At 45.5% G+C, this 15,314-nt stretch overlaps 1 protein-coding gene across 1 annotated transcript in view; it reads right to left on the reverse strand.

Annotated features, from left to right (window-relative positions):
• Positions 1 to 15,314, reverse strand: part of LOC109880546 (copper-transporting ATPase 1-like) — a 55,461-nt gene that overhangs the window by 19,480 nt on the left and 20,667 nt on the right. The window contains exons 5-9 of the mRNA XM_031789611.1: positions 15,121 to 15,294; positions 12,962 to 13,125; positions 11,464 to 11,625; positions 11,217 to 11,293; positions 10,512 to 10,734 (exon numbers count right to left, since the gene is read on the reverse strand). Of these exons, the coding sequence (XP_031645471.1) occupies positions 10,512 to 10,734; positions 11,217 to 11,293; positions 11,464 to 11,625; positions 12,962 to 13,125; positions 15,121 to 15,294 (800 nt within the window). The remainder of the gene's footprint in view (positions 1 to 10,511; positions 10,735 to 11,216; positions 11,294 to 11,463; positions 11,626 to 12,961; positions 13,126 to 15,120; positions 15,295 to 15,314) is intronic.

Consider the following 15,314-nt stretch of genomic DNA (forward strand, 5'->3'; position numbering starts at 1 on the left):
TTTAAACGTGTTAACCCTCGCCAGGGCTGCAGGCCCAGACGGCATCCCCAGCCGCGCCCTCAGAGCATGCGCAGACCAGCTGGCTGGTGTGTTTACGGACATATTCAATCAATCCCTATCCCAGTCTGCTGTTCCCACATGCTTCAAGAGGGCCACCATTGTTCCTGTTCCCAAGAAAGCTAAGGTAACTGAGCTAAACGACTACCGCCCCGTAGCACTCACTTCCGTCATCATGAAGTGCTTTGAGAGACTAGTCAAGGACCATATCACCTCCACCCTACCTGACACCCTAGACCCACTCCAATTTGCTTACCGCCCAAATAGGTCCACAGACGATGCAATCTCAACCACACTGCCCTAACCCATCTGGACAAGAGGAATACCTATGTGAGAATGCTGTTCATCGACTACAGCTCGGCATTTAACACCATAGTACCCTCCAAGCTCGTCATCAAGCTCGAGACCCTGGGTCTCGACCCCGCCCTGTGCAACTGGGTACTGGACTTCCTGACGGGCCGCCCCCAGGTGGTGAGGGTAGGCAACAACATCTCCACCCCGCCGATCCTCAACACTGGGGCCCCACAAGGGTGCGTTCTGAGCCCTCTCCTGTACTCCCTGTTCACCCACGACTGCGTGGCCACGCACGCCTCCAACTCAATCATCAAGTTTGCGGACGACACAACAGTGGTAGGCTTGATTACCAACAACGACGAGACGAGGTGAGGGCCCTCGGAGTGTGGTGTCAGGAAAATAACCTCACACTCAACGTCAACAAAACTAAGGAGATGATTGTGGACTTCAGGAAACAGCAGAGGGAACACCCCCCTATCCACATCGATGGAACAGTAGTGGAGAGGGTAGCAAGTTTTAAGTTCCTCGGCATACACATCACAGACAAATTGAATTGGTCCACCCACACAGACAGCATCGTGAAGAAGGCGCAGCAGCGCCTCTTCAACCTCAGGAGGCTGAAGAAATTTGGCTTGTCACCAAAAGCACTCACAAACTTCTACAGATGCCCAATCGAGAGCATCCTGGCGGGCTGTATCACCGCCTGGTACGGCAACTGCTCCGCCCACAACCGTAAGGCTCTCCAGAGGGTAGTGAGGTCTGCACAACGCATCACCGGGGGCAAACTACCTGCCCTCCAGGACACCTACACCACCCGATGTTACAGGAAGGCCCTAAAGATCATCAAGGACAACAACCACCCGAGCCACTGCCTGTTCACCCCGCTATCATCCAGAAGGCGAGGTCAGTCCAGGTGCATCAAAGCTGGGACCGAGAGACTGAAAAACAGCTTCTATCTCAAGGCCATCAGACCGTTAAACAGCCACCACTAACATTGAGTGGCTGCTGCCAACACACTGACTCAACTCCAGCCACTTTAATAATGGGAATTGATGGGAAATTATGTCAAATATATCACTAGCCACTTTAAACAATGCTACCTAATATAATGTTTACATACCCTACATTATTCATCTCATATGTATACGTATATACTGTACTCTATATCATCTACTGCATCTTTATGTAATACATGTATCACTAGCCACTTTAACTATGCCACTTTGTTTACATACTCATCTCATATGTATATACTGCACTCGATACCATCTACTGTATCTTGCCTATGCCGCTCTGTACCATCACTCATTCATATATCTTTATGTACATATTCTTTATCCCCTTACACTTGTGTGTATAAGACAGTAGTTTTGGAATTATTAGTTAGATTACTTGTTGGTTATTACTGCATTGTCGGAACTAGAAGCACAAGCATTTCGCTATACTCGCATTAACATCTGCTAACCATGTGTATGTGACACTATTTGTTTAAGCGATATCCCCAGGTTTTTTCAGAGTTAGGGTGGAAGAGTACAGAGTTAGTTTCCTGGGGTTTGGAAGGTGTGGTGTGCGCAATGGCTTCTCAGCCTAGTGTTGTCGATACGGCATGGATTCAGGTGTGTTCCTGAGAATGGAGTTAAGTGGAGGAGGTTCTGCTTGCAGTCGGTGAACAGGTAGGAGCTGAATTTATACATTCCGCTTCTAGAATTAACTAAGCTGTGGTTGTGTTCATGAAAAGAGCCAATTTGGTTGGTAGGCTAATTGCTAGTGGAATATTTGTAACGTTTTTTCCCCACCTCTTTCTACCCCTTTGACAAGGGTGGTAGTTGCAAATTTGCCTCCGTTTATTACGGCGGATCAAATCAGGAAAGAGCTGAGTTGTTTTGGTAAGTTTGCTAGCGGTTTTCGTGTACTGAGGAAAGAGCGGAGTCGTTTTGGTAAGTTTGCTAGCGGTTTTCGTGTACTGAGGAAAGAGCGGAGTCATTTTGGTAAGTTTGCTAGCGGTTTTCGTGTCAGCAGGCTTTCAGGCAAATGCCGTTAAGCACGTTGTTTCGTTCCGGAGGCAAGTGTTTATGTTTCTGAATAACAATGAGCAACAGCTAAATGTGCATTTTAAAGTGAGGCATGGTGAGGGGCAGATAGCTTACATTGTTTTGAGTGTGGGGCCGTAGACAAGGTGACGGCACAAGCGCCAGTGGGGGAAATCGAGGTCACCGTGCAGGGGGCAATGAGATGCAGACAGCAGAGACTGGGTCTAGTCATGCCAGGGACGGTGGTGTAGCTGAGGCTGGGTCTAGTCAGGTTATGGATGGTGGTGTAGCTGAGGCTGGGTCTAGTCATGTTATGGATGGTGGTGTAGCTGAGGCTGGGTCTAGTCATGCTATGGATGGTGGTGTAGCTGAGGCTGGGTCTAGTCAGTTTATGGATGGTGGTGTAGATGAGGCTGGGTCTAGTCAGGTTATAGATGGTGGTGTAGATGAGGCTGGGTCTAGTCAGGTTATGGATGGTGGTGTAGATGAGGCTGGGTCTAGTCATGCTATGGATGGTGGTGTAGCTGAGGCTGGGTCTAGTCAGGTTATAGATGGTGGTGTAGATGAGGCTGGGTCGAGTCAGGTTATGGATGGTGGTGTAGATGAGGCTGGGTCTAGTCAGGTTATGGATGGTGGTGTAGATGAGGCTGGGTTTGCTGCTGTTCTGGGATTGATTTGCACTTTTCGCACCAAAGTACGTTCATCTCTAGAAGACAGAACGTGTCTCCTTCCTGAGCGGTATGACGACTGCGTGGTCAATGATGTTTATATTTTCGTCTTATTGTTTGTACAGATGAACCTGGTACCTTCAGGGGTTTGGGAATTGCTCCCAAGGATGAAGCAGACTTGTGTAGGTCTACAATTTTTTTCTGAGGTCTTGGCTGATTTATTTTGATTTTCCCATGACGTCAAGCAAAGAGGCACTGAGTTTGAAGGTAGGCCTTGAAATACATCCACAGGTACACCTCCAATTCACTCAAATGATGTCAATTAGCCTATCAGAAGCTTCTAAAGCCATGACATCATCTTCTGGAATTTTCCACGCTGTTTAAAAGGCACAGTCAACTTAGTGTATGTAAACTTCTGACCCACTGGAATTATGATACAGTGAAGTATAAGTGAAATAATCTGTCTGTAAACAATTGTTGGAAAAATTACTTGTGTCATGCACAAAGTAGATGTCCTAACCGACTTGCCAAAACTATAGTTTGTTATCAAGAAAATTGTGGACTCCAACCGAAGTGTATGTAAACTTCCGATTTCAACTGTACGTATATGGATGAGCGATGGCCGAGCGGCATGGGCAAAATACAGTATATACACGTGAGTAATGTGAGATATGTAAACATTATTAAAGTGGCATTGTCTAAAGTGGCATTGTGACTAGTGATCCATTTATTAAAGTGTCCAGTGATTGGGTCTCAATGCAGGCAGCAGCCGCTCTGAGTTAGTGATGGCTGTTTAACAGTCTGATGGCCTTGAGAAAGAAGCTGTTTTTCAATCTCTCTGACCCAGCATTAATGCACCTGTACTGACCTCGTCCTGGATGATAGTGGTGTGAACAAGTTGTGCAGACTGCAGCACCACTCTCTGGAGAGCCTTGCGGTTGAGGGTGGTGCAGTTGCCATACCATGCTGTGATACAGCCCGACAGGACGCTCTCGATTGTGCATCTATAACAGTTTGTCAGGGTTTTAGGTGACAAGCCAAATTTCTTCAGCCTCCTGAGGTTGAAGAGGCGCTGTTGCGCCTTTACCACACTGTCTGTGTGGGTGGACCATTTCAGTTTGTCTGTGATGTGTACGACCAGGAACTTAACTTTCCACCTTCTCCACTGCTGTCCCTTCGATGTGGATAGGGGGGTGCTCCCTCTGCTGTTTCCTGAAGTCAACGATCCTCTCCTATGTTTTGTTGACGTTGAGAGAGAGAGGTTGTTTTCCCGACAACCTTCTCCGAGTGCCCTCACCTCCTCCCTGTAGGCTGTCGCATTGTTGTTGGTGATCAAGCCCACTACTGTTGTGTCGTCTGCAAACTTGATGATTGAGTTGGAGGCGTGCATGGCCACACAGTCATGGGTGAATAGGGAGTACAGGAGAGGGCTGAGCACACACCCTTATGGGGCCCCAGTATTGAGGGTCAGCGAAGTGGAGATGTTGTTTCCTACCATCACCACCTGGGGGCGGCCCGTCAGAAAGTCCAGGACCCAGCTGCACAGGGCAGGGTTGAGACCCAGGGCCTCCAACTTGATGATTAGCTTGGAGGTACTATGGTGTTGAATGCTGAGCTATAATCAATAAATAGCATTCTTACATAGGTATTATTTTTGTTCAGATGGGATAGGGCAGTGTGATGGCGATTGTGTCATCTGTGGACCTATTGGGGCGGTATACAAACTGAAGTGGGTCTAGGGTGGCCGATAAGGTGGAGGTGATATGATCCTTGACTAGTCTCTCAAAGAACTTCATGATGACAGATAGTCATTTAGTTCAGTCATCTTTGTCTTTTTGGGTACAGGAACAATGGTAGCCATCTTGAAGTATGTGGGGACGACAGACTGGGATAGGGAGCGATTGAATATGTCCGTAAACACATCAGCCAGCTGGTCTGCACATGTTCTGAGGACGCGGCTAGGGATGCCATCTGGACCAGCAGTTTTGCGAGGTTTAACACGTTTAAATGTTTTATTTACGTCAACCACAGAGTAGGAGAAGGGGGGGCAGTCTTTGATAGCGAGCCGCAATGGTGGCACTGTATTATCTTCAAAGCGGGCAAAGGTGTTTAGTTTGTCTGGAAGAGTGATGTCGGTGTCCGTGATGTGGCTGGTTTTCTCTTTGTAGTCCGTAATTGCCTGTAGACCCTGCCACGTACGTCTCGTGTCGGAGTCGTTGAATTGCGACTCCACCATGTCCCTGTACCGGCATTCCACTTGTTTGATTGCCTTGGAGGGAATAACTACGTTGTTTATATTCAGCCATATTTCCAGACCTATTTCCATGATTAAATGCGGTGGTTCGTGGTTTCAGTTTTGCGCGAAAGCCGCCATCCATCCAGTTTCTGGTTAGGGTAGGTTGTAGGGTAGGTTGTAGGTTGTAGTCTCCCTCTCTCCGCCTATATCTCCCACTCTCCGCCTATGCCTATAATCTCCCTCTGTCTATACACTACATGACCAAAACTATGTAGATACATGCTCGTCAAACATATCATCCAAAATCATGGACATTAATATGTAGTTGGTCCCTCCTTTGCTGCTTTAACAGCCTCCACTCTTCTGGGAAGGCTTTCCACTAGAGGAACTAGAGGTCGACCGATTAAATCGGCATGGACGACTAATTAGGGCCGATTTTAACGTTTTCATAACAATCAGCTGTGTATGTAAATACTGTGTATGTATGTATATTTATATACATATACATTATTTCTAAATATACAGTGCCTTGCGAAAGCCCCCTTGAACTTTGCGACCTTTTGCCACATTTCAGGCTTCAAACATAAAGATATAAAACTGTATTTTTTTGTGAAGAATCAACAACAAGAGGGACACAATCATGAAGTGGAACGACATTTATTGGATATTTCAAACTTTTTTAACAAATCAAAAACTGAAAAATTGGGCGTGCAAAATTATTCAGCCCCTTTACTTTCAGTGCAGCAAACTCTCTCCAGAAGTTCAGTGAGGATCTCTGAATGATCCAATGTTGACCTAAATGACTAATGATGATAAATACAATCCGCCTGTGTGTAATCAAGTCTCCGTATAAATGCACCTGCACTGTGATAGTCTCAGAGGTCCGTTAAAAGCGCAGAGAGCATCATGAAGAACAAGGAACACACCAGGCATGTCCGAGATACTGTTGTGAAGAAGTTTAAAGCCGGATTTGGATACAAAAAGATTTCCCAAGCTTTAAACATCCCAAGGAGCACTGTGCAAGCGATAATATTGAAATGGAAGGAGTATCAGACCACTGCAAATCTACCAAGACCTGGCCGTCCCTCTAAACTTTCAGCTCATACAAGGAGAAGACTGATCAGAGATGCAGCCAAGAGGCCCATGATCACTCTGGATGAACTGCAGAGATCTACAGCTGAGGTGGGAGACTCTGTCCATAGGACAACAATCAGTCGTATATTGCACAAATCTGGCCTTTATGGAAGAGTGGCAAGAAGAAAGCCATTTCTTAAAGATATCCATAAAAAGTGTTGTTTAAAGTTTGCCACAAGCCACCTGGGAGACACACCAAACATATGGAAGAAGGTGCTCTGGTCAGATGAAACCAAAATTGAACTTTTTGGCAACAATGCAAAACGTTATGTTTGGCGTAAAAGCAACACAGCTCATCACCGTGAACATACCATCCCCACTGTCAAACATGGTGGTGGCAGCATCATGGTTTGGGCCTGCTTTTCTTCAGCAGGGACAGGGAAGATGGTTCAAATTGATGGGAAGATGGATGGAGCCAAATACAGGACCATTCTGGAAGAAAACCTGATGGAGTCTGCAAAAGACCTGAGACTGGGACGGAGATTTGTCTTCCAACAAGACAATGATCCAAAACATAAAGCAAAATCTACAATGGAATGGTTCAAAAATAAACATATCCAGGTGTTAGAATGGCCAAGTCAAAGTCCAGACCTGAATCCAATCGAGAATCTGTGGAAAGAACTGAAAACTGCTGTTCACAAATGCTCTCCATCCAACCTCACTGAGCTCGAGCTGTTTTGCAAGGAGGAATGGGAAAAAAATTCAGTCTCTCGATGTGCAAAACCGATAGAGACATACCCCAAGCGACTTACAGCTGTAATCGCAGCAAAAGGTGGCGCTACAAAGTATTAACTTAAAGGGGCTGAATAATTTTGCACGCCCAATTTTTCAGTATTTGATTTGTTAAAAAAGTTTGAAATATCCAATAAATGTCGTTCCACTTCATGATTGTGTCCCACTTGTTGTTGATTCTTCACAAAAAATTACAGTTTTATATCTTTATGTTTGAAGCCTGAAATGTGGCAAAAGGTCGCAAAGTTCAAGGGGGCCGAATACTTTCGCAAGGCACTGTACATACATACACAGTGGGGAGAACAAGTATTGATACACTGCCGATTTTGCAGGTTTTCCTACTTACAAAGCATGTAGAGGCCTGTAATTTTTATCATAGGTACACTTCTACTGTGAGATGGAATCTAAAACAAAAATCCAGAAAATCACATTGTATGATTTTTAAGTAATTAATTTACATTTTATTGCATGACATAAGTATTTGATACATCAGAAAAGCAGAACTTAATATTTGGTACAGAAACCTTTGTTTTCAATTGCAGAGATCATACGTTTCCTGTAGTTCTTGACCAGGTTTGCACACACTGCAGCAGGGATTTTGGCCCACTCCTCCATACAGACCTTCTCCAGATCCTTCAGGTTTGGGGGCTGTCGCTGGGCAATACAGATTTTCAGCTCCCTCCAAAGATGTTATATTGGGTTCAGGTCTGGAGACTGGCTAGGCCACTCTAGGACCTTGAGATGCTTCTTACGAAGCCACTCCTTAGTTGCCCTGGCTGTGTGTTTCGGGTCGTTGTCATGCTGGAAGACCCAGCCACGACCCATCTTCAATGCTCTTACTGAGGGAAGGAGGTTGTTGGCCAAGATCTCACGATACATGGCCCCATCCATCCTCCCCTCAATACGGTGCAGTCGTCCTGTCCCCTTTGCAGAAAAGCATCCCCAAAGAATGATGTTTCCACCTCCATGCTTCACAGTTGGGATGGTGTTCTTGGGGTTGTACTCATCCTTCTTCCTCCAAACACGGCCAGTGGAGTTTAGACCAAAAAGTTATATTTTTGTCTCATCAGACCACATGACCTTCTCCCATTCCTCCTCTGGATCATCCAGATGGTCATTGGCAAACTTCAGACGGGCCTGGACATGCGCTGGCTTGAGCAGGGGACCTTGCGTGCTCTGCAGGATTTTAATCCATAATCCATAGTGTGTTACTAATGGTTTTCTTTGAGACTGTGGTCCCAGCTCTCTTCAGGTCATTGACCAGTTCCTGCCGTGTAGTTCTGGCCTGATCCATCACCTTCCTCATGATCATTCCGTCTCTCACAGTTGAAGTGTACCTATGATAAAAAATTAGACCTCTACATGCTTTGTAAGTAGGAAAACCTGCAAAATAGGCAGTGTATCAAATACTTGTTCTCCCCACTGTATATATATATAGACACACACTGCAGCCGACGCTTGGCATTGCACATGGTGATCTTAAGCTTGTGTGCAGCTGCTTGGCCATGGAAACCCATTTCATGAAGCTCCCAACGAGCAGTTCTTGTGCTGATGTTGCTTCCAGAGGCAGTTTGGAACTCGGTAGTGAGTGTTGCAACTGAGGACAGACAATTTTTTACGTGCTACATGATACAGCACCTGGTGGTCCCGTTCTGTGAGCTTGTTTGGCCTACCACTTCACGGCTGAGCCGTTGTTGCTCCTAGATGTTTCCATTTCACAATAACAGCACTTACAGTTGACCCGGGCAGCTCTAGCAGGGCAAATATTTGACAAACTGACTTGTTGGAAAGGTGGCATCCTACTGCCAATGTTTGTCTATGGAGACTGCATGGCTGTGTGCTCGATTTTATACACCTGTCAGTAACAGATGTGGCTGAAATAGCAGAATCCACTCATTTGAAGGGGTGTCCACATACTTTTGTTATATAGTACAGTGTCTCTCTCCCTCTATATTGCCCTCTCTGTCTATTTATCTCTCCCTCTGTCTATGTATCTCTCTCCATCTCTCTCCCTCTCTCTCTCCATCTCTCAGTCCATCTCTCTCCATCTCTCTCCCTCAGTCCATCTCTCTCTCCATCTCTCTCCCTCTCTCTCCCTCTCCATCTCTCTCTCTCCATCTCTCTCTCCATCTCTCTCTCCCTCTCTCTCCATCTCTCTCTCCCTCTCAGTCCATCTCTCTCCCTCTCAGTCCATCTCTCTCCCTCTCAGTCCATCTCTCTCCCTCTCTCTCTCCATCTCTCTCCCTCTCACTCTCTCCCTCTCACTCTCTCCCTCTCACTCTCTCTCTCCATCTCTCTCTCTCTCCATGTCCATCTCTGTCCATCTCTCTCCCTCTCTCTCCCTCTCTCTCCCTCCCTCTCCCTCCCTCTCTCCCTCCCTCCCTCTCTCTCCCTCTCTCTCCCTCTCTCTCCCTCCCTCTCCCTCTCTCTCCCTCCCTCTCCCCCTCTCTGTCCATCTCTCTCCCTCTCTCTCTCCCTCTCTCTCTCCATCTCTCTCTCTCTCCATCTCTCTCCTCCCTCTATCTCTCCCTCTCTCTCCCTCTCTCCCTCTCTCTCCCTCTCTCTCCCTCCATCTCTCTCCCTCTCTGTCCATCTCTCTCCCTCTCTCTCTCTCCATCTCTCTCCATCTCTCTCCCTCTCACTCTCTCTCTCCATCTCTCTCTCTCCATGTCCATCTCTGTCCCTCTCTCTCCCTCTCTCTCCCTCCCTCTCTCCCTCCCTCCCTCTCTCTCTCCTCTCTCTCCCTCTCTCTCCCTCCCTCTCCCTCTCTCTCCCTCTCTCTCCCTCCCCTCTCCCCTCTCTGTCCATCTCTCTCCCTCTCTCTCTCCATCTCTCTCTCCCTCTATCTCTCCCTCTCTCTCCCTCTCTCCCTCTCTCTCCCTCTCTCTCCCTCCATCTCTCTCCCTCCATCTCTCTCCCTCTCTGTCCATCTCTCTCCCTCTCTCTCTCTCCATCTCTCTCCATCTCTCTCCCTCTCTCTCTCCATCTCTCTCTCCATCTCCCTCTCCCTCTCCTCTCCATCTCTCTCTCCATCTCTCTCTCCATCTCTCTCCCTCCATCTCTCTCCCTCCATCTCTCTCCCTCCATCTCTCTCCCTCCATCTCTCTCCCTCCATCTCTCTCCCTCCATCTCTCTCCCTCCATCTCTCTCCCTCCATCTCTCTCCCTCTCTCTCCCTCTCTCTCCCTCTCTCTCCCTCTCTCTCCCTCTCTCTCTCTCCATCTCTCTCCCTCTCTCTCTCCATCTCTCTCTCCATCTCTCTCTCCCTCTATCTCTCCATCTCTCTCCCTCCATCTCTCTCCCTCCATCTCTCTCCCTCCATCTCTCTCCCTCTCTCTCCCTCTCAGTCCATCTCTCCTACCTGTACAGGGACACAGAAGAGGAATAAGATCAGGTTCATGATGGAGAGGCCTGGGAGCAGCTGTCTTTCCAGGAACATGGTGGAGTGGTAGTGTTCCCGGTCCTGTGCGGTGGCGTTGTGCTGGTGAGACGTGCTGATCTGGTGATCTACTATGAACATGTAGATCCTCATCCCCACGATTGGGACGCAGAAGAACAGGCTGACCAGGAACGACTTCCTCCATCTGGGAGAAGAGAGAGGTAGGGAAATGGAAACAGACAGACAGTAAGTCAGACACACAGACACAGACAGAGATAGAGTAATCTCGGTTAACCCAGTACTAAAGTTTCACGTAATTGGAGAATGAGGTACGGAGATGGAGACAGACAGACATTTAGTCAGACACAGACAGAGATAAAGAGTCATCTCGGTTAACCCAGAACTAAAGTATTGTGTAATTGGTCAGCTGCTCCATTAAGTTCTGGGTCCATATGTGTTAAGTGAAGAGAAGAAGAGATAAAGAGGAGAAGAGATGAAGAGAAGAGATTAAGAAAAAAGAGAAGAGATGGAGAAGAGAAGAGATGAAGAGGAGAAGAGATGAAGAGATGAAGAAAAAAAGAGAAGAGATGAAGAGGAGAAGAAGAGATGAAGAAGAGATGTCTAAATAACCAGTGAGTAAAAAGCTAAACAGCCCGTTATCCCACACCTCCCATTCCCTTCCATTACTGTGTGATCTCTCTGCTGTGGTCCAAGTGACTGCCTGTGCGATCCCTCTTCACCAGAGATGCCTCGAAGCCCAGGTTCTGATAAACAGACAAAATGAATGAACAAATCTAACTAGGCAAACTGATATCCCATACTTCATTTAAAGCAACAACCTGGGGCAGAGGAGAGGGTGTTGGATGACCCAGTTGGGATGAACAAACGAACGGACAAACAAATAAATGAATGAATGAAAAACAAAATGAAGTACCTCTATGAGTGTGATGACATCTCTCGGTCCCGTCACCTCCGGGTCGTACTTGATGTGGGCTTTGTTGGTTGCCAGGGCAACAGAGGCGTGGACGATACCATTCTCTTCCATCAGGCTGGACTCTATTTTGTGAACGCAGGAGGCACACGTCATTCCCCTGACCTGGAGAGAGGTGGAGAGGAGAGTGTACTGTTGATACACGATTTAGAGGAAAAGACGACCCTACACCTCACAGGCTGCTGCCCTGTATACATAGACATGGAATCACTGGTCACTTTAATAATGTTTACATACTGCTTTACTCATCTCATCTGTATATACCGTATTCTATTCTACTGTATTTTAGTCAATGCCACTCTGACATTGCTCATCCTAATATTTATATATTTCCTAATTCCATTATTTTACTTTTAGATTTGTGTGTATTGTTGTGAATTATTAGATACAACTGCACTGTTGGAGCCTGGAACAAAAGTATTTCACTAAACATGTGTAAACAGGGCTAAAGAGTGGCACAGCGGTCAATGGCACTGTATCTCAGTGCCACAGGCGTCACTACAGACCCTGATTCGATTCCAGGCTGTATCACAACCGGCCGTGATTGGGAGTCCCACAGGGTGGCACACAATTGGCCCAGCCTCGGCCGGGGTAGGCCATCATTGCAAATAAGAATTTGTTCTTAACTGACTTGCCTAGTTAAATTAAATAAATAAAAGTATGAGACCAATACTATTAGATTTGATGAGGACCAGTTAGGATGGTGTAGACAAAGAGATCTTTGATTATGGAAGAGGTAACAGAAGCAGTGCTTATGCCAGTGGAAATATCACCAGCCTTATAAACATCATGATTGTGAGATTCATCCAGAACACCAAACAGGTGATCAAACCATTATGGTGTGTTGATTAGAATCAGAACACCAAACAGAAGATCAAACCATTATGGTGTGTTGATTAGAATCAGAACACCAAACAGATGATCAAACCATTATGGTGTATTGATTAGAATCAGAACACCAAACAGAAGATCAAACCATTATGGTGTATTGATTAGAATCAGAACACCAAACATAAGATCAAACCATTATGGTGTGTTGATTAGAATCAGAACACCAAACAGATGATCACACCATTATGGTGTATTGATTAGAATCAGAACACCAAACAGGTGATCAAACCATTATGGTGTGTTGATTAGAAGCAGAACACCAAACAGGTGATCAAACCATTATGGTGTGTTGATTAGAATCAGAACACCAAACAGGTGATCAAACCATTATGGTGTGTTGATTAGAATCAGAACACCAAACAGGTGATCAAACCATTATGGTGTTGATTAGAATCAGAACACCAAACAGGTGATCAAACCATTATGGTGTGTTGATTAGAATCAGAACACCAAACAGAAGATCAAACCATTATGGTGTGTTGATTAGAATCAGAACACCAAACAGAAGATCACACCACTATGGTGTGTTGATTAGAATGAGAACACTCACCACAAGTTCCAGGCTTCCATCAGAACCCTCATAGTTCTCCATGACAGAAGCAGTGAAGCCCAACTCTCTGACATACTCTGCTATCTTCAGAGGGTCCATCACCTCAGGGTTATAACGGACCTCAGCCTTACTAGCCATCAGGGCCACTAGCACAGAGTAGATACCTGCACAGAACAACGCAGGACAATGTTAGACACGTTACATTTTATTCACCTTCCTACCAAACTGATACATGAGTTTGATGCTCAATGGAGACAACAGTTAATATACAGTAGTTGAAGTCGGAAGTTTACATACACCTTAGCCAAATACATTTAAACTCAGTTTTTCACAATTCCTGACATTTAATCCTAGTAAAAATTCCCCGTCTTAGGTCAGTTAGGATCACCACTTTATTTTAAGAATGTGAAATGTCAGAATAATAGTAGAGAAAATGATTTATTTCAGCTTTTATTTCTTTCATCACATTCCCAGTGGGTCAGAAGTTTACATACACTCAATTAGTATTTGGTAGCATTGCTTTAAAATTGTTTAGCTTAGGTCAAACGTTTCGGGTAGCCTTCCACAAGGTTCCAACAATAAGTTCCCACAAAAAGTGTGTGCTCGCACAAGCTTTTTCAGGTCTGCCCACAAATATTCTATTGGGATAGCGGTCAGGGCGTTGAGATGACCACTCCAATACCTTGACTTTGTTGTCCTTAAGCCATTTTGCTACAACTTTGTAAGTATGCTTAGGGTCATTGTCCATTTGGAAGACCCATTTGCGACCAAGCTTTAACTTCCTTTAACTAACTGATGTCTTGAGATGTTGCTTCAATATATGCACATAATTTTCCTCCCTCATGATGCCATCTATTGTGTGAAGTGCACCAGTCCCTCCTGCAGCAAAGCACCACCACTCTTCACTTTTGGGATGGTGTTCTTCGGCTTGCAAGCCTCCCCCTTTTTCCTCCAAACATAACAATGGTCATTATGGCCAAACAGTTCTATTTTTGTTTCATCAGACCAGAGGACATTTCTCCAAAAAGTACAATATTTGTCCCCATGTGCAGTTGCAAACCGTAGTCTGGCTTTTTTATGGCGGTTTTGGAGCAGAGGCTTCTTCCTTGCTGAGCGGACTTTCAGGTTATGTCGATATAGGACTCGTTTTACTGTGTAAATGATACTTTTGTACCTGTTTCCTCCAGCATCTTCACAAGGTCCTTTGCTCTTATTCTGGGATTGATTTGACTTTTCGCATGAAAGTACGTTCATCTCTAGGAGACACAATGCGTCTCCTTCCTGAGCGGTATGACGGCTGCGAGGTCCCATGATGTTTATACTTGCGTACTATTGTTTGTACAGATGAACGTGGCACCTTCAGGAATTTGGAAATTGCTCCCAAGGATGAACCAGACTTGTGGAGGTCTACAATTATTTTCTGAAGTCTTGGATGATTTATTTTTATTGTCCCATGATGTCAAGCAAAGAGGCACTGAGTTTGAAGGTTGGCCTTGAAATACATCCACAGGTACACCCCCAATTGACTCAAATGATGTCAATTAGCCTATCAGAAGCTTCTAAAGCCATGACATCATTTTCTGGAATTTTCCACACTATTTAAAGGAACAGTCAACTTAGTGTATGTAAACTTCTGACCCACTGGAATTGTGATACAGTGAATAAGTGAAATAATCTGTCTGTAAACAATTGTTGGAAAGATTACTTGTGTCATGCACCAAGCAGATGTCCTAACCGACTTGCCGAAACTATAGTTTGTTAACAAGAAATTTGTGGAGTGGTTGAAAAGAAATTTGTGGAGTGGTTGAAAAACGAGTTTTAATGAGGTGTTTCACACCTTTAAAAAAGGGGTTTTATGAAAAAGGTAAAAGTTCAGTCTTCATAACATCCTAAATACCTTCCACATTCCTCCTACAGTATGTTGCTTAAAAACAGCCATCGTAAATCTTAATATGACACAGTTTACAACTGTTTATGACACATTACTGTCCCAGAAAGACAGATAGCTGCTGTAAAGAACGAGTGTCCCTAATACAACTATACCATAGTTCCCATCAGTAGCTAAGTTGTGTTTATTACCAAATAAAACAGGGAGTAAAATGTTGCAAAAAATTGCATGCCCTAATGAACATAACCCTGATTCTCACATCTCCTCTCACCGTGTTCATTCTTCAGGTTCCTCTCGATGTTGGCCACACAGGACGCACAGGTCATTCCACCAATCTGGATGAAGCATTTAGCGAGGGTGTCCGGGTGCTCCTTAACACCCTCAGGGGACAGGGAGCAGGACGAGGGGGGACGGATAACTGGGACGGTCAACAGGGAGTTGGTTTCTAAAAGGACAACATAGCAA

The sequence above is a fragment of the Oncorhynchus kisutch genome, linkage group LG15 (assembly GCF_002021735.2).
Source record: "Oncorhynchus kisutch isolate 150728-3 linkage group LG15, Okis_V2, whole genome shotgun sequence".
NCBI lineage: Eukaryota > Metazoa > Chordata > Actinopteri > Salmoniformes > Salmonidae > Oncorhynchus > Oncorhynchus kisutch.